Source organism: Scleropages formosus, chromosome 10, assembly GCF_900964775.1.
Source record: "Scleropages formosus chromosome 10, fSclFor1.1, whole genome shotgun sequence".
Classification (NCBI taxonomy): Eukaryota; Metazoa; Chordata; class Actinopteri; order Osteoglossiformes; family Osteoglossidae; genus Scleropages; species Scleropages formosus.
The window spans coordinates 29,937,146-29,960,093 of record NC_041815.1 but is presented as its reverse complement, the minus strand read 5'-3'; the positions used below and the strand labels follow the sequence as shown (position 1 = coordinate 29,960,093).

The 22,948-nt window shown below is 50.0% G+C and overlaps 4 protein-coding genes across 5 annotated transcripts; 2 read left to right on the top strand and 2 right to left on the bottom strand.

Moving 5' to 3' along the window:
• Positions 1–1,331: 1,331 nt before the first annotated feature.
• neu4 (sialidase 4) lies at positions 1,332–4,516 on the bottom strand. The gene is made up of 5 exons (XM_029255798.1): positions 4,494–4,516; positions 2,912–3,215; positions 2,478–2,524; positions 2,269–2,339; positions 1,332–2,131 (listed from the first exon to the last, which is right to left on the bottom strand). The coding sequence occupies exons 2-5, from the start codon at positions 3,110–3,112 to the stop codon at positions 1,332–1,334; spliced, it is 1,119 nt and encodes a 372-aa protein (XP_029111631.1). The 5' UTR covers positions 3,113–3,215; positions 4,494–4,516.
• A 1,097-nt stretch (positions 4,517–5,613) lies between these two features.
• Positions 5,614–8,199, top strand: wdr53 (WD repeat domain 53). 2 transcript variants are annotated; one of them, XM_029255676.1, is made up of 4 exons: positions 5,614–5,670; positions 5,932–6,010; positions 6,322–6,808; positions 6,952–8,199. In XM_029255676.1, the coding sequence occupies exons 3-4, from the start codon at positions 6,323–6,325 to the stop codon at positions 7,645–7,647; spliced, it is 1,182 nt and encodes a 393-aa protein (XP_029111509.1). In that variant the 5' UTR covers positions 5,614–5,670; positions 5,932–6,010; position 6,322; the 3' UTR covers positions 7,648–8,199. The 2 variants fall into 2 exon arrangements, with proteins under 2 accessions (XP_029111509.1, XP_029111508.1); XM_029255675.1 differs by having other exon boundaries at positions 6,318–6,808; positions 6,952–8,198.
• Positions 8,200–8,329: 130 nt separating this feature from the next.
• Positions 8,330–11,754, bottom strand: srprb (SRP receptor subunit beta). Its single transcript, XM_018748529.2, has 7 exons — positions 11,563–11,754; positions 11,182–11,276; positions 10,161–10,238; positions 9,989–10,071; positions 9,653–9,789; positions 9,491–9,545; positions 8,330–9,410 (listed from the first exon to the last, which is right to left on the bottom strand). The coding sequence occupies exons 1-7, from the start codon at positions 11,702–11,704 to the stop codon at positions 9,194–9,196; spliced, it is 807 nt and encodes a 268-aa protein (XP_018604045.1). The 5' UTR covers positions 11,705–11,754; the 3' UTR covers positions 8,330–9,193.
• Positions 11,755–11,842: 88 nt separating this feature from the next.
• Positions 11,843–22,897, top strand: psmd2 (proteasome 26S subunit ubiquitin receptor, non-ATPase 2). The gene is made up of 22 exons (XM_018748920.1): positions 11,843–11,929; positions 12,803–12,984; positions 14,074–14,130; positions 14,269–14,433; positions 15,773–15,894; positions 15,987–16,211; positions 16,501–16,659; positions 18,268–18,412; positions 18,515–18,575; positions 18,668–18,814; positions 18,942–19,048; positions 19,140–19,267; positions 19,382–19,469; positions 19,589–19,751; positions 20,571–20,672; positions 20,756–20,913; positions 21,004–21,087; positions 21,185–21,353; positions 21,492–21,586; positions 21,676–21,802; positions 21,898–22,016; positions 22,109–22,897. The coding sequence occupies exons 2-22, from the start codon at positions 12,868–12,870 to the stop codon at positions 22,289–22,291; spliced, it is 2,721 nt and encodes a 906-aa protein (XP_018604436.1). The 5' UTR covers positions 11,843–11,929; positions 12,803–12,867; the 3' UTR covers positions 22,292–22,897.
• The last annotated feature ends 51 nt before the right edge of the window (positions 22,898–22,948 follow it).

The following is a 22,948-nucleotide window of genomic DNA, read 5'->3' as shown; positions in this document are numbered from 1 at the left end:
CTCTCTCCACTGCTCTTCTCCCTGTACACCAACGACTGCACCGCAAAAGACCCCTCCGTCAAGCTCCTGAAGTTCGCAGACGACACCACACTCATTGGCCTCATCCGGGATGGTGACGAGGCTTTCTGGTGCAGTCACAACAACCTGGAGCTGAACACGCTCAAAACGGTGGAGATGATCGTAGACTTCAGGAGAAACACCTCAGCATTATCCCCACTCACCATCATGAACAACACTGTGGCAACAGTGGAGTCATTCAGGTTCCTGGGCACCACCATCTCACAGGACCTGAAGTGGGAGTTCCACATAGAGTCCACTGTGAAGAAGGCCCAGCAGAGGTTGTACTTCCTTCGCCAGCTGAGGAAGTTCAACCTGCCACAGGAGCTACTGATGCAATTCTACTTCGCAGTCATCGAGTCTGTCCTCTGCACCTCTATAACTGTCTGGTTCGGCTCAGCTACGAAATCAGACAGCAGAAGATTACAGCAGATAGTTCGGACTGCTGGAAGAATCATCGGCACATCCCCCCCAGCTCTCAGAGAACTGTACTCGTCCAGAGTCAGTAAAAGGGCTAGCAAAATCATTCTAGACCCCTCACATCCAGGCCACTTCCTCTTCGAACCCTTGCCATCTGGCCGGCGCTACAGAGCACCGAGCACCAGGACAGCCAGGAACAAGAAAAGTTTCTTTCCTTAGGCCATCTACCTCATGAACAGCTAAATCTCTCCCCTAGAGAGTAAACCAGTGCAATACACAACGCTATTTATATTTATAATTAGAACTATTTATCACATCACATCTCTTACTCACATTCCCTTGCATTTGTATAGAACATACCTGTACATACATATGTCTAGTGTCCATTTTTGTATATTGGGTACTTTATATTTTTATATATTTTTATCCTTTATTCACATATTCTATCTTCTCATCAGTGTCTTGTCACTGTCATTCTGTCTGTGCTGTGGAAGTTTCTGTCACCAAGACAAATTCCTTGTATGTGTGAACATACTTGGCAATGAAGCTCGTTCTGATTCTGATAATGAGAGGTGAAGAAATTACATCCTATTAGTGTTACGACATCTGTAACTTCACCAAATCATACTCACATATCATTTGCATTGTAAACAGGAGGACAATTCGCAGGTGTATTATTCTGTGCAAATTTTGCTTTTTCCAAAAAATATTATTAGTACTATAGACAACTCAATGAACACAATTTGTCAGTGCAATGGCATCTTTTGCACTTTTATTTTGCAAAAAGAGGCCCGCCAAGAGGAAAGAGGTGGACGGGTTCCGCAGCTGGCAAACTGCACTTCCACGCTCCACCACTAGGAGACGCTGCAGAGTCCGCAGGGCGCGCTCTCCCGCCCCGAGGCTGGTGTGCGCTGGGGGATGTTGTCCAGGAGCTCGTAGAGCGTGAACGTGCTGAAGGATATCTCGTCGTACGCTGTCCTCGTGCCGCTCTCATAGAGGCAGGCGAAGACGGTGCCGAAGGCGGAGCCCGGGGACGGCGGCTCAATGCAGGCCAGGTCCGAGTAGGCGCTGGGGCCTTTGTAAATGACCCACGGCTCGGACCAGCTGTCCGGGTCACGGGGGAAGGGGCTCAGGTGCACGCCGAGGTCCCTGCGGGTGTTGGGCCACGTGGGGTGGGAGTAGACCACCCAGGTGGGGGTGAGGAATTTCTGGGTGGTACCAGGAGCAGTCTGAGCCCTGCCGGGCAGGCGGATGGGCGCTGGGAAGCCAATCACGCTGCCGTGACAACCGTGCGGTGGCTCCACCAGTTTTTGCACCAGCTGTCCATCCTGGAAGACGGCCCCATCGTCCAAGCTGAGCGCCTGGACCCGACAGCCAAGGGGGCTGCGCGCGTTGCAGTAGAGCACGTTGGTGCCATCCTCCTGGTCAACGGAGACCATCTGGCACTCGACGCTCTCCAGTGCCGGCACCGCCTCCCCGAAGCGCCAGGTGCGGCCGTGTGTGTCGCTGTGGAAGCAAAAGGAGTGGGGCGTGGTGACGCAGAGGCGCCCGAAGCACTCCCTGCAGTCGATGTGGTAGGCATACGCTGGCACCAGCAGCCGGCCGGACTTGAGCTGGATGCCGTGTCCGGGTCCGAGGGCAAAGGTGGCCCACTCTGCTGGGACAAAGGAGACCGGTGGCATTGCGGCGGGGGACGGGGACAGGAACAGCACAGCAGCTGCGGCAAAAACACACGCACGCAGATACACACACGCATGCTCGCACCCACCCCCACCCACCCGTGAGCCCCACCCTTAATGGTGTCCCCAATGACGTTCTCGGTGAGGTCGGTGACGGTGCTCCAGGTGTCCCCCTGGTCGACGCTGGACACGAAGCACAGGCGGGTCACGTTTTTGCCCGTGATCAGCTGGAAGGACTCTGGCGTCTTGCCGAGGACGGCGATGAAGAAGAGGAAGACGGTGCTGGTGAACTCGTCGTACACGGGACACGGGTTCATGGACCTGTGACCCTGGAGCCGTGCAGACGGCAGCACCTTCATGGCCTCCCACTGCGAACAACACAGGAGCGAAATGTTACAGCAAACGTCGCTTTTTAAAAACTGGGAAAAAACACCTGTGGGAAAAATAAGGAAAAAATTTGCATGGAATTTTGTGCAAAAACGAGACAAACAGAAATGTTTTTGTGTGTAATGCAGTGGAGTACAACTTGTGACTTTATACAGCTCTCTGCCCTGAACACACACTTCTAGTCACAGTATCACACATCTCCCACAATGCAAATGACACACATTCATTATATGGAACAACAACTGAGTGAGATAACACGGACAAAAGCAAACAGTTACAGTAAATAAAGAGAGCAATAAATCCAGCGGCACTTGTGTGTGACAACGGGGGGTCTGTGTGTGTGAGCTGAAGCCCCGCCCATCGCTCACCTCCACGTGGCCACGGCGGTAGGAGCCCCTGCGCATCACCAGGAGATTGGCCTGGGCGTCAGCCGGACTCAGCCGCTCTTCGCAGAACGCCAGGAAGCAGGAGGAGCCGGGCAGGTAGACAAGGGCCGGAACGCGGTACGTCACCCCACTGGGCTCCTTCTGGAAGAGCACCGCGCGCGCCGGGAAGTACGGGGACGCCATGGCTCTCGAGTGTGTATCTGTCTGCGTCTCTGTGTGCGTGCGAACCTGTGTATCTCGCTGTGTCTTTGTGTCTATGTTCCTCTTGCGGAGCTTCTGCTTCTCTCTAAGTACAAACGCACACACACACAATCAATTAACCACTTGTCCAAATCAGGTGGTCCAGAGTCTGTCCTAGAAACGCAGGGCACAAGGCTGGTTACACCCTGTATGGCACACCGGTCCATCACAAGGTAGTTACTCACACACACATACACAAAAATGGCATCTTTGCTTTGCGGGAGGAAACCAGAGCACCTAGAGGAAATCCATGGGGAGAACATGCAAAGTTCACAGAGTCCAAGCCGGATTCGAACCTATGCCCAGGCGGCCCGGGTGCTGTAACGCAGCGCAGCAACACATAAAGGAAGTTGAACTAAAGGAACCGAAATAGAGAGCAGAAAGGATGTTACCCTCGATTTCGGGAATCATTAATGAGACACATAGAATTTCTGTAACGCACTTCCTCCTTTCCTCTCATATTTAGTCCACCTTTATGGCAAAACACGGTATTTAAAGGATTTCTTTTACTTGTACATGTTTTCATTTATTGCCCTCAGAAGTACTACTTTCACATACAGTTATGTCACACAGCGACAACAATATGATAATCATATTGCAAAAAATCTAGTTTATTATGAAACAGCAATGAAATGAAAAAAATCATAAAAACCCATTGAAATTAGTATTTCAGTGTTTCGTCTTAGAATTTATTTGTAGCATTTCTATTTAACTGTTATTTGGTTGGACAGTGTTAGTTTCAAAGCACAGCTGCACTACATGGACCCCTGTAGCCCATCCACAGCCCTGCAGGGGGTCCCTGGAGCCCATGTGTAGAACCCATTCGCTGATGAACCAGCAGAACACATAAACAGCGATTAATGCGCAGAAATACAGGATGAGACGGACATGAAACCGACTGCTTGTTGGACAGGTGAACCGTTGGACCGCCGTCCTCTCCGTCTCTCTGGGCTCGCTGTCAGAAAGGCTTCTCTTCTGAGCGCCGTCCACAGGGACGAGTCCACGGGGCGCAGCAGCAGGGAGGGACTGGAGCGCGACCCCACCTCCCGCTGTGCAGAACTTTCTGCCTGTTCTACATGTGCTCTGCAGGCCAGGCTGCTGACCGCTGCTGTGGGTTCGTGTGCCCGGGATTCAGGTGTGTGTGTGTGTGTGTGTGTGTGTGTGTGAGCGTTCACTGGACATGCAGCAAGATTCACAGTGCAAAGCGTCTCACACACACACACGACAGATGCTGAAACACAGTCATGTTCACAGTCAACGTGGTAAATTTACTCTTCAGGAGACACACAAATAAGGTCTTAAATGGAAGCAGAGGGATACTTACAGCGTCCGACTGGTGGAAGAGCAGGACGGACAATGAAAGAGTGTCAGTGCACGTGTGTGTGTGTGTGTGTGTATGGGACCCCTTTGAGCAGATCCAGGTGCCGTGCAGCGTGTCGGCCCACGGAGCCGGAGCAGTGGACCATTGCGCGTCCAGCACTCGTGTTCCAGGGAGGGATGAGAGAGGGAAAGAGTTGGGGGGGGCGAGAAAGTGAGAGGGAGCGAGAAAGAACGAGAGGGAGAGAGTGAGAGAGAAAGGGAGTGCGAGAGAGCGAGAAAGAGAGAGAGAGAGAAAGAGAGAAAGAGAAAGAGTGAGAGAGCGCTGCAGAACCGTGTTGCCGAGCAACAGCTGGCGAAGCCATTGTGAAGAGCAGAAGCACTTTTGCTGCAGTGGCTCGTCACACAAAAGCCAGTGGAAGGCTTTGTAAACACTTTTGTTGCAGCGCGCACGGCCCCTGGTCACACAGGTGAAAGGTGTTTTTCTCTGCTGCTCTCGAGCGGCAGGGGGCGTAGCGGTCGGAGCCCTGGCCGTGCGCTCGCTCGCGGGGCCTGGGTTTGAATCCCGGGCCTACCGCGGCACCCCCGATCGCGGACCGAGGGTCCAGTCCAGGGGGGTCCCCCGAGCGGTCCGAGGAGCCGCCGCACCGGGATGGGCTCCGGACCCCCGCGAGTCCCGCTGGGAATGCCTGTTGACGGTAGCGAGCGAGTGAACGGGTTTTGGGTCGCGACTTAATTTCTCGGCGCCACAAGCGGGTCCGGCGGTTCCGTTCGTCGCCATTGGTTACCGCTCTCGGCAAGGAGAGGAGCCAAAGAGAAGCGGGGCTCACACCGGGACCACAGAGAGGGGTTTGAGGTCAAAGGGCACGTTTTTTTGTCGACAGCAAGAGGATTCGCAGGGTCCTCGGCAGTGAGGCGGAGAAGGCGGCGTAAGGCCTTCAGACACGTCTCAGCTCCACTTCTCTGTCTGTTTCATTACATTTTATTTCATTTTACTTTACTTTCAGTCTTTCGTTCTTCCTTCGCGCTACAGCGCACACGAACACTCGCTTCGCAATTTAATTTGCTTCAAATTAGGAAACTGGAGCGGAAGAGCCGGAACGCGAAGCGGGCTCCTCTGACGTCATCACGACGCGCCACCAGCCTGTCTCGAGACGACGGCCGCTGCTGGCACGTGCGAAACGGTGAGTTCGCTACGAGGAGCTTCTCTTACCGCGCAAACCTCGCGGGGGGCGGGGGGTACAGCTGGGCACGAGGGTGTGTTTGTCTCGTGACGAACTGAGACTCGAGAGCGACTCGAGTCGAGCGGTCCGTCTAGACTAGTAGTAGTTTAGTCGCGTAACTAACAGCGGTTCTAGACCGTAGACGAGTCAGTCAGGCGTTTGCTGCTAGTAGCTAGTTAGTCACAGTGTGTGTCAGTCACTCAGTCGTGTTTATCTGTCCAGCTCACTACTATTACTAGTCCCGGCCGGAACAGAAGGTTGTACCAGTTGGACTGTGGAGTGTGACGGCAGATACAGCCAGGTACCGTACTGTTTACCTTATTTACCGGACCCTAATGCACTGTTACTGTTGTTTACCACAGTTTACCGTAGTTCACACTGTTACCTCATCATTCACTGTTTGGTTAGTTGAAGGGCCCTTTAACCCTTTTCCCCCGTGAAAACTATGAGCTGATGATCACATCATGCTGCTGTTTCCTTTACAGCCATAATGGCGGTACAGGTTTACTCCAGTGTACCCGCTGTACTGTAGTATTACTCTCCTATTACTGTATCAGTGAAAACTCTTTCTGTCCTCCGCTTGTGTGCGCGCGCGCCGTCCTGTCCAGACAGCATGGCGAGGCAGTGGTCCGGGGGCCACTCTGCAGCCGTGCTCTGCGTGGGGGTCTCGGGGGACCCCGGGGGGCCGCTCGCCTCCGGGGGCGAGGCCGGAGAGGTGGCGCTGTGGGCGCCCGACGGCACGCCGCTGGGCACGGCGCGGCTGCGCGGAGGGGAGGACGTGACGTGCGCCGTGTTCTCGCCCGTGTCGCCGAACGCGCTCTACGTGTCGCACGGCGAGGCCGTCAGCGCCCTGGACCCCCGGAGCCTGAAGGGCCCCGCCGAGGAACTGCGCGTCGGTGCCGACGAGATCAACTGGCTGTCGCCGAACGAGACGGGAGCGCTGATGGCTGCCGCCGACGACTCGGGTGCCGTGCGGGTGGTGGAGTTGGCGAGCGGGAAGGTGACGAGGACCCTGCGCAGACACACCAACATCTGCTCCTCGGTGGCCTTCCGTCCGCGGCGGCCGCACAGCCTCGTGTCCGCAGGGCTGGACATGCAGGTGAGACGTGCAAAGCGGCAAGCGGGAAGGTCGCCGCAGCCTCGTGTATTCTATTCTGTCGCATGTCCGCCTAAATTGTGGCATCTGGTCACATGACCTCGACGCTGACCCCCTGACTGACCCGTCTGCTTGTTCAATCACAGGTGATGCTGTGGAGCCTGCAGAAAGCCCGCCCCCTGTGGACAGCAAACCTACAGGACTTCGCTGAGGAAGAAGAAGAGGAGGGTAGCGTGCAGTCATCCGGCCAGCTTCTGAATCCCCCGCTGGCGCACTGCGTCTCCGTGGCAACCTGCGGGAACGTGGTGGCCTGCGGCGCAGAGGACGGACGCGTGCACCTGCTGCAGGTGGGCGCCGGGTCCCGTGTGGAGCGCCACGTCTCCCTTCGGACCCATTCCCAGGGCGTGTCCCAGACCCACTTCCTCAGCTTCCTGTCACACCCCTACTGGCTGGCCACCGGGGGCAACGACTCGCAGGTGGCGCTGTGGGATGTTAGCTGGGCTCTGGGCAGCACAGGGGGCGAAAGCAAGGGCGGAGAAGCGGCCCCCAGCAGGAGACACAGGGGAAAGCGCCCCGTCAAGCCCAAAGCCCAGGTCCCCGCAGACAAGCTGGGGCAGGGGGTGGAAGAGGGAGCCTCTGCTGCTGAGACAGGACACACATTGAGCCCAGGGAAGGACACTGGGCCCCGACTGCGCTTCAGCCACGGGGACAAGGTGAACTGGTTGTGTCCGGCTTTGCTGAAAGGTGAACCCTGCCTCCTGGTGGCTGATCAGGGCAGTGCAATCACTGTGTACTCCCTCTCAGGCATCTCACACAAGGACTCAGGCAGTCAGCCCTTCTAGGGCTCGCTGGGTGCGTGCGTGCGTGCGTGTTTGGACTTTGGATAAAACAGTCACTTTGGGGATGTTGATAGCAGTCTTACCTTTTATGTTTGAATGAACAAACACATCCAGCTTGTGCTGCTTGTTTAGGGATGATGGAGTTCATTGGCAGCCAACATTTACCAATCAGTGTGAGACAAGGTTATTGCCCAGCTTGACCTGTTCTTTGACATGTCCCGTCTGAGCCAGCATGCATCTAGAGAAGCACAGCGTGAGGTCAGGGGCGAGATGGGTCTTGGGTGCTTCTCTGGATGCACATTGTGCTGTCCGAGTTTCCACCGCAGCCCTCAGTCTCATCACCTTCCTGTGGGGGCACAGTTGTGTGAGAAGACCACGTTCCCTCCTCCCTCCCCTCTTTCAGGAAGATAGAGCGGTGCTGCTCCTGCCTTAGCTACAGCAAGGAGGCCAGCGGAGCTTACCTACTACCAGCTCAGCCAACTCGCGCCTCTCAGTGGGCACAGCTGAGCTCAGGTGAAGTCAAGCTACATGTTCTGTTCATCAACATTTGCTTGTGAAATAAAGCATTACGTATTACTGTTGACTTTTGTCATTTTGCTAACAACTCGTCTGACTTCAGCTGAAAAAAAATTCACAAATTTTGATCTTACAGTAAATGTAAGAACCTGTTTCTGCTCACAAGTAATCTGTTGCAAGAACAGCATTTTAATAGTCAAAGTGCAGTTTACAAACAGATGAAGAGCAGCACATTTACACCCTTTACAGCTAGCTCTGCTGCATATCCGTTAGACCCCTTTTCATACGATCAGATTTCTACCGTATAATAGGAGCAACAAGTGACAGTTTCTGTAGAAATACTGAAGGACAAGGAATGAATCAGACTTTAAAATCGATGAGAAAAACCTTTAAATTGTATTCAGACAAAACTGCACTCACACAGTGGCAGAAGCAGCGCAGTTAAGGCTCTCAGTGCCAGGTGCACCCTGAAGAACATCCAGATGAACACATTCTGATAATACTTTTCAACAGGAGAACACGAACCACCCCCACCCCCCCATTGACACTTGAGTTGTGTGTGTCAGTGGGTATTGAACACAATCCCTCACAGCAATCATACAGCAGCACACAATCTGAAATGTTATTCCTATTTGTAACAGCTTCATACTTTTAATTATACGTCTGTTCTTAGAACTGGCAGCTGTTCTTAAAGTAACAACATTCAGAATTTACTGCATGGTACATGTTTATTAAAGCTCCTGTTTGGACTCAGCAACTATGAATAACAACATTTACAGCAAGTTGCATCACATTAAAGATACGTAGCCTGTTCAGGGTAAAATATTCAAATACCAGACATCCTCTCACACAGACAGAGTCAGTGTGTCTGCTTGCCATTAAAATTAAAAAGAAAAAATGCCTTTTCTGAGGAAACACTTCCATGTTTTACAGCCTTTTTCATCAGTTTCCAATGTTACCTACACACTGAGCATGTGCGACCCACAAACACCTTGAGGTGCTGTAACTCAAGTTCGACACACTGCCCCTCCCGTCAGGCCAGCTTGGCCAGACACGTCTCCAGGTCCGCAATGTCAGCATCGCCCTCCTCGCCCTTGTTGCCACGAGCACTGCACTCCACAAACTCCATCCGCATGGGCAACTGAGAGAACTCAAAGTCCTTGCCCTTCTTGCCCAGGTGGACAGTGGTGCCCCCCGGTGACCCATCCTGGGCACTCAGAGCTGCGGAACGCGTCACTCGAAGGGTGTTCCTGTGACAGCGACATAGATGGGAAACTCAGATCAAGAACATTTGGGTCCATGGAGCAAATGTGTGACTTGGGATACTCACAGCTCCTTCTCCAGCTGCTGCTGAATCAGTTTGGCTGACTTTGCCATGGTGACGTCTGCAGGGGACGGAGCACATACCCATCACACACTTCTCCACTGCTTACACTCTTCTTTTTGCATATGGCACACCTAGCCCCACGAGACAGGGCCCCGGCTGTCCTACCCTGCTTGTTGCAAGCCACCAGCAGCGCGGGAGCGTTCTTCACCACCACAGTGTCCGTCAGCAGGGAGTACAGCAGCTCCGCCACATCACGCACCTCCTTCTGGAAGATGGCACTGTCCACCACAAACACAATGGCCCTGCAAAGAGATAACTGGGCATGAGCCCCCAGCACCACCTTTACACACACTTTCTCCCTACAGAGTGACTGCTGACCGATGTAGTGCATGGATTGTTAACGATTCAGACAGCGGCACTGCAACTTCCCTCCCTCAATGAGGAGAACCCCTCTCTGATCCATCACTGTCCCTTGTCCCCACGTGGAGGGCCAAGCCTTACCGTGCCGCCAATTTAAACTTTTCAATGTACTGTGGACGCAGGCTTTCATGGCCGGGGAGGTCACAGAGAGTCCACGCAGTTCCCTGAAGTCAAAGAAACATCATCACTCACAGCTGATCAAGGAAAAGCCTGCAAACACAGAGAAGCGTACAAGCGTTGCTCGTCCTCCTACCCTGTCACCCTTCGTCCTGTACAGGGCGCTACTCTCCGTGATGGACGTCTGAGTTCTCTTGTACTTTCCACACAGAAGCTGGAGAGAAAACACTGAGGTGAATGCAAACAGCACCGAAAGTGACCGATAATGACAACAAAGTGGAGACAGGAGAGAATGCGAGTGCCAGACGTACGGCACAGGAGAGTGGAGAACGTGGTTGGTTTTCCTGGAACGAACGAACAAATGAATACTTCATTCATCCACAGAGGCATGTGCGTTTACCTACTGCTTTGATACAGATCTAACTGGTTACAGTTAAGTTCTGTTCCTGTCCTGTCATCATGACGTGATCTGACTATAACGAAACTAAGAAGAACAGGAACACAGGGCACTGGACACAGATGTGTGAGTGCGATCTGGAAATTCTGCTGAAAAAAAATTCTAATTCATACTATGCATCTGTTGCATTTTGGGACTCATTTTCATCAGTTAAACACAGCCGGCCAAAGCAATGCGAGTGTGAAGAAGTGCTCTGCTGGTCCCGGTGGAGATGGTGTAAGAAAGGTCCAGTGCTGGAACAGAAGCTGGATGAAATAAAATGCTTTGACAGAAACTAAACAATTCAATGCAGTTTATTTTTATAGAGAGCTCTTCTCACATGGTGCACAGAACAAAGACATAAGACAAACAGACAAACAGATAAGACAGACAGCTGGCGATATGTTACATTACTACAGTATCCAATAAGTGTCACAAACTGCATATTCTTTATTTCATATGCTTTGTTATTTATTTGCAACAGACACTGGAAAACCTACAAACAAATCTAATTTTGGGTGTGCTGTCAAAAGTCAGTAGGAGACTATTTCATAAACACTGTCCCTGAACCCATTTTCCCAAAGAAATGGAAATTTGTTATGTCAATTAGCAGTGTTTCACAGAAATGTAGCAATTTAATAGCAGAACTGACTATCTATGTGGTGAAATGAGACGAAAAAAATGCAAGTGACACTTTTTCAGAGGGCGATTACACACGTACCCTGCTGAAGAGGAGCGTTTTCCCGGAGTCACACAGTCCGATCAGCAGCACCGCACTCCTCGTGGACTTCTTGCCCAGGAAAGCGTGTAGAAACACTGGCACACGCACACGCACACGCACACGCACACGCACACGCACACGCACACGCACACGCACACGCACACGCAGCTGTCATCAAGGAGCCACTGTTCTTCCTCACATCTCAAGTTAAGCTTTCTTATCCAAGTCATGTGAGAAGTCCCACCAAAAGTTCTGAACCCTATACGCCAGCCATTTATTTATATAATTTAAATAGTTTAAGAATAAGTTACAGTTATCCCACCTCAGAGTCTGGCCCCCGTTTAGCCCCCGACAGCACTCAGGCCTCCCCCAAACACCCACCTATGGTCAGAATGACCACGACGACGGCGACCGCCACCCCGAGCACGACGGCCGGCTCCTGAGCCCGCAGCTCCGCCAGGAGAGACTCCAAATACGGCTGAAAAGCGAGAGGCTGCGGCGGAACCACTTCTCCCTGCGCCATGTTGGATACGATGAGCGCGAGCCGTCTGGAGCCGCTGCCTATGACAGCGCGAGGGAACCGACACGTGGACTTCCGCAGAACGCATGCGCACACATTCAAGACCGACGGACTCGCGGCGCGCTAGTGCAGTGGTATCGTAGTAGTGACACACACACACCAGAAGAACAGGAGGAGGACAGGGAAATAGAGGTGGAGAAAGACACGAGAGCCGTTTATTTCTCACAAGTATGTGTCGGATGAACTAATAATGTAAACTAAACACACTGTAGGCGAACTGAAGTAAAGTACTGGATACTGCAAGTTCCCGTATGTGTCGGTTTCTTTCTCGTCAGTCACCTGTTAGATCATGTGCGTGCAAGAATGAAGTTCTTGTTGTTTTTACTTTTCTCTCTTTGTGCTCAAGGGCGAACGGAGTCGACTGAAATATCACATGATATTATCCTCCGTATAGCTTCCCTATCGTGTATAACCAGTTACAGTTTTCTGTTGTTTAATATTATTAGTCTTGTCCCTAGACCTCGACTCACTTTCTAAGCCAATCAATGAGAACTTATTTCTTTGTTCTGCAAATAGTATATAATCATTCTTTGTGAACATACAGTAAACTTGAGGAGAATTTGGAACGAAACACTCTGTTTGTTCTTGTGTCCAGAAGGCTCTGAGGCGGCAGAAGGCTGAGATAGAAATTAAAACAATTTCTAATCTAACAATACTGTAATCACATTTGGGTCACGTACTCAAAAAAATACTCAACTAAAAGTACTAGTAGTAAAAATTTCCTTAAGCAAAAGTGTAAACGTGTCATTACAAAAAAAGTATCTTTTTTTATTCATATTAAGCTTTTTAAATTAATGTTCTGAACCACCAGCAATGTTCGCAGACTTTAAAAGTAGTTTTATTTCATAAAGTATCTCTATGTTTTTTCCACAAATTAATTTTTTGTGACAAAATAAGATATTAGTGATTTTATTCAATAAAGTTCTGTGGAATTGAAAAATAATCGTTTTAATCATAGTTCACATAGCGAGGACTTTGAAGAAGTTTGTCTGCGCTCGGCTACCGTAGAGCGCGCGTGATCTCACAGGTTTGTCCCCTCAGGGGTTCCGTAGGCTCCGCCGGCGCCTCGATTTCGCTATCGCTGAGAGACGGACGGAGCTGCAACCATGGAGGAGGCGAAAAACAAGGAGAAGAAACAGCCGGAAAAGATGGAGGAGAAGGGCCAGCAGCCCGCGGGGAAGGACAAGGACAAGGACAAGGAAAAGAAAGAGGAGCAGGAGCTGGTGAGAGGCTGTGCCGCGTCGCGTCGTGTGCGGCTGAAGCGGCGGCAGCAGCAGGAGGAGGAATTCACTGAGTCACTGTGTGACACACACAGGCGGCGGAGCAGGCCGAGTGCGAGCAGCGCGTCCAACGCGTCCGAAATACCGCACACACACTCTTGGAAATGTCGATGGGAGGCTAGACGAGCCACATTCTCATTCATTGCTCTCCTATTCCTTTGCTTCAGCTATAAATACGTGTTTCCGCAGCTAAAAGTAACGCTACGGTGAGCAGCTAACTCACCACCACCACCACCAGCAGGTGCAGCCTACCAGTTCTCATTAGCTGTAGCTACTAGGCTAGTCACTCGCCTGTACATTTACTCATTAGGCTAGCTGACGCTTTCCTCCAGTTACTTATCCATAGTTGTTGGGTAATTTTGCTGGGGCAGTTCAGGGTAAACTTTGCTCAAGTGGGCTGGAGGTGGTGGGATTCGAACCTGCGACCTAAGAACGAAATCGAAGCGAAGGCAACGTACGTGATGACAGCTGTCCCATCGAGTACACATAATCAATGGGTAGTTAGGGATAACTCGCTTCTGAATGATGAACACTGGATTATAATCTAGGTAGTTAATATTGGTAGTGTCAACTAGCACCTGCATGATGATGAACACAGTGGATACCTAATGATCAGTAGCATCTACATGATGATGATCAAAGACAGCTAACATTATTAATCAGCTGCACCAGTGTGTCTGCATATTACAGTTGGTGAATGCACTGTGTAATGGTTTATGTGCATTCAGCTTGGGGCCGCAGGGTGTGAGAGAGAAGATGTGTGATCATGTTTAACTCATTTCTCAACCGTCCCACTCGTGTCAGAAGTGGAAAGAGTGTGAACTGTTCTGTTTGACAGATGTCTCTCTGAAAGTGGCTCTGTGTAATAGGCACTTAAATAAGGTAAAATACAGTGAATTGCTTTATTGAGAGAGAAACTGACAAGCTGGTCATTGTCACATTAACTTGCAGACTCACCTGCTACACAGAGATTGCTAGTCACATTTGGACAAAGTCTGTACTATATACTTACTGCATTTATTTTCTGTTCAGTCTGAAGAAGACAAGCAGCTTCAGGAGGAGCTTGAGATGATGGTGGAGAGACTGAGTGTGAGTATCGCTGCGGAGATTCCTTTTTGGCCTGTGGGAACACTGGAAGTCCACACTGCACTGGTGCACAGGGCAAAACTTAGGGAGACCACTAACAGTCCCTGCCTTCCTCCATGTCTGCCCCTCCCTGGGCCTCAGGAGGATGACACCTCCCTGTATCGACCCGCTTTGGAGGAGCTGCGACGCCACATCCGTTCCTCCACCACCTCGATGACGTCGGTGCCAAAGCCACTCAAGTTCCTGCGTCCGCACTACACCAAGCTGAAGGAGATCTACGAGGGCATGGCGCCAGGGGACAACAAGGTGAGTCCTGCTGTGGTACACTGGTGTGTCCAGAGCTCTGTGAGCACCATTGTCCTTACGGTGGACAGTCCCATTAGACATTTACCCTGACATGGAACTGGTCCAGCGCACCTTTCTCAACATTGTTTCATCGTGAAAAGTGCCGAAATCAGACACAGAATGTGTCGGTGCCTTTCCGTTGACAGAAGTTGTTACACATACATAAAGGCAAATAGTGTTTCTTCCTGTGAGGTCAGACAAGTTGGAGTACCAGTTGGTGCACTGGCCCATTCGTGCTGTAGCTCCCTTGTCACGTACTGAGCCTGAATTGCTCCAGTTAAAATGCCCAGCTGCATAAGTGGGTCAGATATTCTAAATTGCTTCCCATAAAGGCATCGGCTTAAAAAAAATCCAAGTAATAATGTTACAGTAGTAATATGACCCTTAGTACCACATTGCAAGCAACAATTAAAAGTAAGGGTGCCAACCATAAAAGTAACTGCTGAACTTAACTTAGTTCTATGAGCTGCAAAATATTTTTATACTTAATGTGAAGCTTTTCTTTAAAGCAATTTACTATTTTAGGTTTGTACGCCAAGCTGTGTATAACAATTTAGAAATGTAGGCAGCTTGGTAATTTTTAATGTATATTTTCAGGGTAAATACATTGATTATGGGCACAACAAAATGAATTGGGATTTGAACCATTTGGGTTATGGGGGGCCCTTTGGGTGCACAGAAGTGGCTCCAAACTGTACACCACCCATTACTTGTATGTAAGATGAGCTGGCTGATGTGATCACATTCAAGGTCAGAACACTTTTTGATCACAGTGCTGGATGTGAATGAAAACATCTGTTTGTGTGGTGCTGATGTGCCTGGGATACACAGTACTGTAATCTACTCTGCTGGATGGTACCTTTGAGCTGGGGTTAGTTCAGCTGGTGAACTGCCTTGATAGAACCTCTAGAGTCTGTGCCTGCAGTGTCACGGGCTGTGCACAGCTTAGAAATAAGCAAATAAAGGACTGTGTGGTGCTCTTTTTTTTTTTTTTTTTTTTTTTTTTTTTACTGCTTCAGATATCATTTCTTGTTTCTACTTTAATTATTAATCATATTTGAAAGAAGTGACCCCTCCGCAGGGTGAAGTAACATCTAGGAAAAGAGTCCTGTCTTCCTGATTCTACCTGCAGACCTCTAAAAATGGAGGTGGGGGTACCTTAGCCATCTCATCATCCTAAGGGAACACACAGCAGTTGGTGTCCTTGTGTCTCTGTTACTGGTGCCTGTTGTGGTGCGATGGGAGCTCAAGCTCTGTCCTTCTGGTTCTGACTGCTCCTTTGCATCATTTCTCTGGTCAGAGGTTCTGTGCAGATGTGGTGTCGGTGCTCGCCATGACAATGAGCGGCGACCGAGAGTGCCTGAAGTATCGTCTGCTGGGGTCGCAGGAGGAGCTGGCATCCTGGGGCCACGAATACGTCAGGTACGCATGGCTTGCACGTGGAGAATGTATCTCGTACGCACACGTTTAACTGTGCAGTGCGCTGATCTTCAGCCTTTTGCTTCCTGCACCAGGCACCTGGCAGGGGAGGTGGCCAAGGAGTGGCAGGAAGTAGAGGAGAGTGACAAGGCCCAGCAGGAGGTGCTGCTGAAGCTCGTAAAGGAGATAGTGCCCTACAACATGGCTCACAACGCAGAACATGAAGCCTGCGACCTGCTGATGGAGATCGAACGCCTTGACATGCTGGAGCAGTACATTGACGAGAATGCCTACGCCAAGGTGTGCCTCTACCTGACCAGGTGAGTGTGTCTGCCCACCGTCAAGTCCAAAACCGAGCCCATTCAACAGTTGCAAGCAAGCAGACGAACTTAAGTGAACGTGCAGCTGATTTCATCCAGAAGGTGGCACAGCAGGTAACAATGTAGGCAAGAATATTTACTTGTAACCCAGTGGTTGTTTGTTCAAGCCCCACTCTTTCCTACTGCTGTAAAAAATATTCCCCAAAATGTAAATGGGTGAAAAGGGGTAATCTGTTTAGGATAAGTGTCAGGTAACCAGAAAACTCTTTAATGCCCCTGCGGCTTCCAGCTGTGTGAGCTATGTCCCCGAGCCAGAGAACATAGCACTGCTCAAGTGCGCCCTCAACATCTTCCGCAAGTTCGGTCGCTACCCAGAGGCACTGCGTCTGGCGCTGATGCTGAATGACGTTGAGCTGGTGGAGGACATCTTTACCTCCTGCAAGGATATGTGAGTAGCCTGCTGTACCCGAATCTCTCGGTGTCCAAAATCACGTTCAGACTTCTCACACAATCATGCGCGCGCACACACACACACACACACACACACACACACACACACACACACACACTCCCCTGACAAATCTCTCCCAGTATAACAGCTGAATTCTGTCACCAGAATAATATAGGTTTTTAACCAGAAGGACAGAGTTAGCTCACAACAATGTGGAGATGTAATCAACAGTGGTCCATTGTTATTAGGTCTCCCTGTATCCATTTTTCGTGCACCAGATCCACAGGTAATACTTGTTATTTTTAATTGGTCCAAATCTTAATTTATCTGGTCCAGCATGATAAGCTGAAAGTGCATTTGAAAATTACCTCAAACAGCTGTGTGAGAGAATGTGAGATGCACTACATTGTGGGATCTGCTGGCACTCTACAGTCTTGCATGCATACTCATGTGACTGGAGGTCTTTTTGCAACTCAGTTTACATTTACATCACATGCATCTTTCCATTTAGTCATGGACTTCACTCTGTAAAAACCTCTTATCAATTTTAAAATTTGCTGTACGACTTTAACTGCTCATTTATTGTAGGATGCACAGACTATACTGGAAACTTGAAATGATGTGTAACATTTGCCAGCATTTGGCCGCTTTCAGTTTGCTTTACTATCTGTTCAGTCAATGAAACTGTAATAATGGAGACATACCTTGAAGTATGAGTTTCTATAAAGGTCTTGGATGAAAGCTCTAATGAATTTTTTTAATGCTACAACATTAATGTAAAATAATTTAAAACGAGTGACAAAAGTCTTCACAAATCCCATGAACTTGTGCAACGTTCGACGTCCTGTTATTGATTGCTGTCAATGAAGGACAGCGGAATTAGAACTGGAGACGGTGGAAGCCAGTCAGTTAATACTCTTGAGGTGCCCTGGCCTTGGCAAAAACCTCATTTTGGAAGGAGGGGGAAAGAAAAGTGAAAATGCAAATAAATGGAAAAATGTTTGTACATATGAACATTTGCCACTGGAATGTGCGCAGCATGAGGATCCTGAGTACACAGATGTAAAACGGTAATACGGATGGTGAATCTGTCTGTTTACGACTTGATGAGATTCACAAATTACAAATTATATTCACAAATTAAAACTGCTCTGATTGGATCATGACTGAGATCAGAACAACCTTTTACTGCCATTGACTGAATTTGCTAATCTGTCCCTTCGAGTTCCAAGGCTCATTTCAGTTGTTTCGGTAATTTCAGTCACTCGAGAGGCTTCCACATTCAGTGAGGCACCAATCACTGCTTGCCTGTGCAGAGAGTCCAATATTTGTCTGTCTTGTCTGTAGAGGTGTGAGATAAGACCACACAAGAAGAGCACATCAGTAGAGGTGTGTTTAATCAATATGGGTTGTTGTTGTTGTGTGTTGTAGCTACGCTGCCTGCAGCCTCTCGTGTTTAGCAAAACCTCCTTGGAAAGGGAACTGCATTCTAGCTTTTTCTTTCTCTCTCTCTCTCACACACACACACACACACACACACACACACACCATCATTTTCACTGTATTTTTACACTACTTTTCAAAAGGGATGTCTTTTTCCTGCAGCATCATCCAAAAGCAGATGGCCTACATGCTTGGCAGACATGGCATGTTCCTGGAGCTCAGCGAGGATGTTGAGGATTATGAGGACCTCACAGAGATCATGTCCAACGTCCAGCTCAACAGCAACTTCCTGGCCCTGGCCAGAGAGGTGTGTGGGGTGAAAGGAATGTTGGTAAAGTTAATAGGATGTCAATCTCGGTGGACTTTGCTCTCATCACAACCATTTTCCTTTCTGCATTCCTTTCTAAAGTTGGACATCATGGAGCCCAAAGTCCCTGATGATATCTACAAAACCCATTTAGAAAACAACAGTAAGTTCCTGTTAAGAAAATAATTCCAGGGCCTCGTTTTGAGAAGCTTTTCTCTCGGCCCTCTGACCATTCCTACTCCGGGTTGTCTCCAGGGTTCGGAGGCAGCGGCTCCCAGGTGGACTCTGCCCGCATGAACCTGGCCTCCTCCTTTGTCAACGGCTTTGTGAATGCTGCTTTTGGGCAGGACAAGCTGCTGACAGACGATGGGAACAAGTGGCTTTACAAGAACAAGGATCATGGTGTGTGATGCATGCTTTACTACGCACCCCCCACCACACACACCGTTGTATACTGACGTGGTAAAACTGAGGTTAGTTTGAGAGAGCAAAGCTGGTGATTTTTGTGTGTGTGTGTTTCTGTTTTCAGGCATGCTGAGCGCAGCTGCCTCCCTTGGGATGGTGCTGCTGTGGGATGTGGACGGTGGTCTGACCCAGATCGATAAGTACCTGTATTCTACCGAGGACTACATCAAGGTGCGCTTCTCCCACACCAGCTCTTAGACCTGAGCTGAACTGCGGTCCAGGTTTCCCAGGGCTCTCTGGTGATATGTTCTGTCCCCTGCAGTCTGGTGCTCTGTTGGCCTGTGGCATCGTGAACTCGGGCGTGAGGAATGAGTGTGACCCTGCCCTCGCGCTGCTCTCTGACTACGTCCTGCATAACAGCAACATCATGAGGATTGGAGCCATCTTCGGGTGAGCCGACCATCAAGGCGTGCGGACCGTGGCCCAGGGCTGCTGGAAGGTCACTCTAGGTTGCCTTCTGGAGGGGGTGTGTCTTTCTCTCTCTGACTCTTGGCCTCCCCACAGGCTGGGCCTGGCCTACGCTGGCTCTAACCGAGAGGATGTCCTCTCTCTCCTGCTTCCAGTCATGGGGGATTCCAAGTCCAGCATGGAGGTGGGTAGAGCAGGTTGCTTACAGAAACTGTGATTGTTGGCAACCTGGTGGAACCCACGGCGCTGTGCAGAGACCCAGAAAGACAGCTCAGTGCTCTCCACCCTTCGATATGAACGCAGGTAGTGGGTGTGACGGCGCTTGCCTGTGGAATGATCTCTGTGGGTTCCTGCAATGGGGATGTCACCTCCACCATCGTGCAGACCATCATGGAGAAGTCAGAACAGGAGCTGAAGGACACGTATGCCCGCTGGCTGCCCCTGGGCCTGGGATTGAACCACTTGGGTAAGGAGAATGGGTGACACATGGGCCTTGGACTTTGCCTCCTCACTATTAAAAACTAAACACAGTCAGAAGGTAGTCCTGTGTGGTGTAACACTAGAAACACACCTTTCTCATGATTAAATAGTTTCTAAAAAAAAAAACAGTAATGTCTATTATGAAGTCTCACAATGTTTTAATAAGGGGCAGCAGGTTATGTAGTGATCAGCTGCTGCCTTTGGACTCATGAGACCCAGGCTGACATCCCACCACCTGCTACAGTACCCTTGATTGTGGTACTTACCCTGAATTAATACAGTAAAAATGACACTGCTGTATAAATGGGTAGATCACTAAAAGTTATTCTGGAGAATAGCATCAGGTAAGTAAATATATTTACATTCCATTTATATTTATTCATTTAGCAGACACTTTTTTTTTTTTTCTTTTTCAAAGTGACCTACATTTCAGACTGAAATACATAAGTAATATACATTAAAAATCCATAAGTAAATGTAGCATCTGAAATATGTAGAACTGGTAAGAACGGAGCCCTTGACCCTTAACTAATGTGGTCCTACTGTCTTTTACATTTATTCATTTATCTGACACTTTTCTCCAGAGCAACTTATAAAGTTAGCTACTTACCATTATTTATCCATTTACATGGCAGCGCAGTGGTTTTTTTTTTTTTTTTTTTACTGGAGCAATTTAAGGTAAGTACCCTTAAGGTTATTACAGCTGGAAGTGGGACTCAAACCTGTGACCTTTGGGTTCAGAGGAGCAGAGCACTGTGCTACCAGCTGTCTTAAGCTCTCTGGTCCTCCCCCGCTCTGTCCTCAGGTAAAGGTGAGGCCATCGAGACTACGCTAGCTGCTCTACAGGTGGTTCCGGAGCCTTTCCGAAGCTTTGCCAACACCCTGGTGGACATATGTGCATATGCAGGTTAGGGTTGTCGTGGAAACAACTGTTTATGTGGATGTTTGGTTCCCAGGTTGAGTGCCTCACTCTCACCCTTGTTCTTCCAGGCTCAGGAAATGTACTGAAGGTACAACAGCTGCTGCACATCTGCAGTGAGCACTATGACACCAAGGACAAGGAGGAAGACAAGGACAAGAAGGAGAAGAAGGACAAGGAGAAGAAGGACAAGGACAAGGAGAGCACAGCAGACATGGGCTCCCACCAGGTAGGCATCGCATCCACCACACCCCTGGAAGGTTGGTCACCTGGAAGCACCACGTCTGTGGGGTAAATAAAGTGGTGTCTCCCTTGGCAGGGGGTGGCTGTGCTGGGTATCGCGCTCATCGCTATGGGGGAAGAGATTGGCTCAGAGATGGCTCTGCGGACATTTGGACATCTGGTCAGTTCCCACACCTCCCCGCACCGCAATGCTCGGTGTGTCTGTGTGTGTGAACCTGTTGCTCATGTGTAATTGGAGCCGTGCTTGTCCTGTTCAGCTGCGCTACGGGGAGCCCACCCTTCGCCGAGCTGTGCCTCTGGCACTTGCCCTTATCTCTGTCTCGAACCCACGCCTCAACATCCTGGATACTCTGAGCAAGTTCTCCCATGATGCCGACCCTGAGGTCTCCTACAACTCCATCTTCGCTATGGGTGTGGTGGGCAGCGGTGAGTGTCACTGTTTATTATGCCTTGTGTTAAACTGAGAGATACTCCGTTGTGTCCTGCTCCTGGCACCTGCACTTACTCAGAGTTCCCCTGTGGCGCTGACCTGTGCTGCTCTCCCATCTTACTGCGCTCTTACAGGCACCAACAATGCGAGACTTGCTGCGATGCTCCGGCAGCTCGCGCAATACCACGCAAAGGACCCCAACAACCTGTTCATGGTGCGGCTTGCACAGGTACGATTCGAGCAGCTCGGCCGTGAAACGTTGGGGGGGTCGGGGCAGTGCACTGGATTGTCGTTAAGTGCCTTGTGCTGTACCTACAGGGCCTCACTCACCTGGGCAAAGGCACTCTCACCTTGTGCCCCTACCACAGTGACCGGCAGCTTCTGAGCCAGGTGGCAGTGGCTGGCCTGCTCACCGTCCTTGTGTCCTTCCTGGATGTCAAAAACAGTGAGTGTCTCTCTTTGCGACACCAGTGTTTTCCTGTCCTGAGCGCTGCTGATGTGGACTCTCACACAAAGTCTCTGTGCTCCTCTGTACCATAGTAATCCTGGGGAAGTCCCACTATGTGCTGTACAGCTTGGTGGCCGCAATGCAGCCTCGCATGCTCGTCACCTTCGACGAGGAGCTGCGGCCCCTCCCCGTGTCCGTCCGAGTGGGACAGGTGAGACTGCTCGTGTGCCTTGTTTTCCACAAGGACAGGTTGCGTGTGTGTGCACGTGCACAAGCTAAAGAACAGTATATGTCTGCGTACAGGCAGTGGATGTGGTCGGCCAGGCTGGGAAACCCAAAGCCATCACAGGCTTCCAGACTCACACGACCCCAGTGCTGCTGGCTCACGGCGAGAGGGCGGAGCTCGCCACGGAAGAGTACCTGCCCGTCACGCCCATCCTGGAGGGCTTTGTCATTCTGCGCAAAAACCCCAACTATGATGCCTAGGATGCCTCCTGCCACTCCCCTGTCTCTATAACAGAGGCCTTTTAAACACACCACACAATGTCCCTTTCTCCTTCTTCCCCCGAACATCATCTCTGAAGTAGGACCCTGCAGGTCAGCAATCAGGTTGCTGGGAGCTGCTCGGGAAGTTGGCCGAGGCCAACCCCTATGGCCTTGAGGAGCTCCGATGGCTCCATCCTCCTCAAGGGGCCACGGGGCCTGGTCCATGGCAGGAGGTTGACTGGTCCCCCAATGAGTACTGATCCTCGATTATATCATCTGATGATTAACTTGGAAAAGCTAAACGCAAATACTGATGCTGATTGAGGCTCAGTGCTCAACTTTTCACTGTTTAAAACCATTCCCTCTCTGATGTCCCCAGTTAAAATGAGGATGAGTTCAATAATGCAGAGCCAAAAATCTGTTTGTAGAAAACGATGGTGCAGTCAACTGCAAGGTGACAAGTATCATACACATTTTTTTTTTGGAACATTTTTGTAAAAAAAAAAAAAAAAAGCATGGAGATGTGTCTACAGTATCTTTAGTGATGTTTGGTTGGTTTTTCGTACAGGACAGAATTCAGCTTAAATAAAATGTGATCTAAACACAGCATGTGTCTGAGAGAAAGCATCCTGTTTTATCAGTTTTTGGGGATAAATG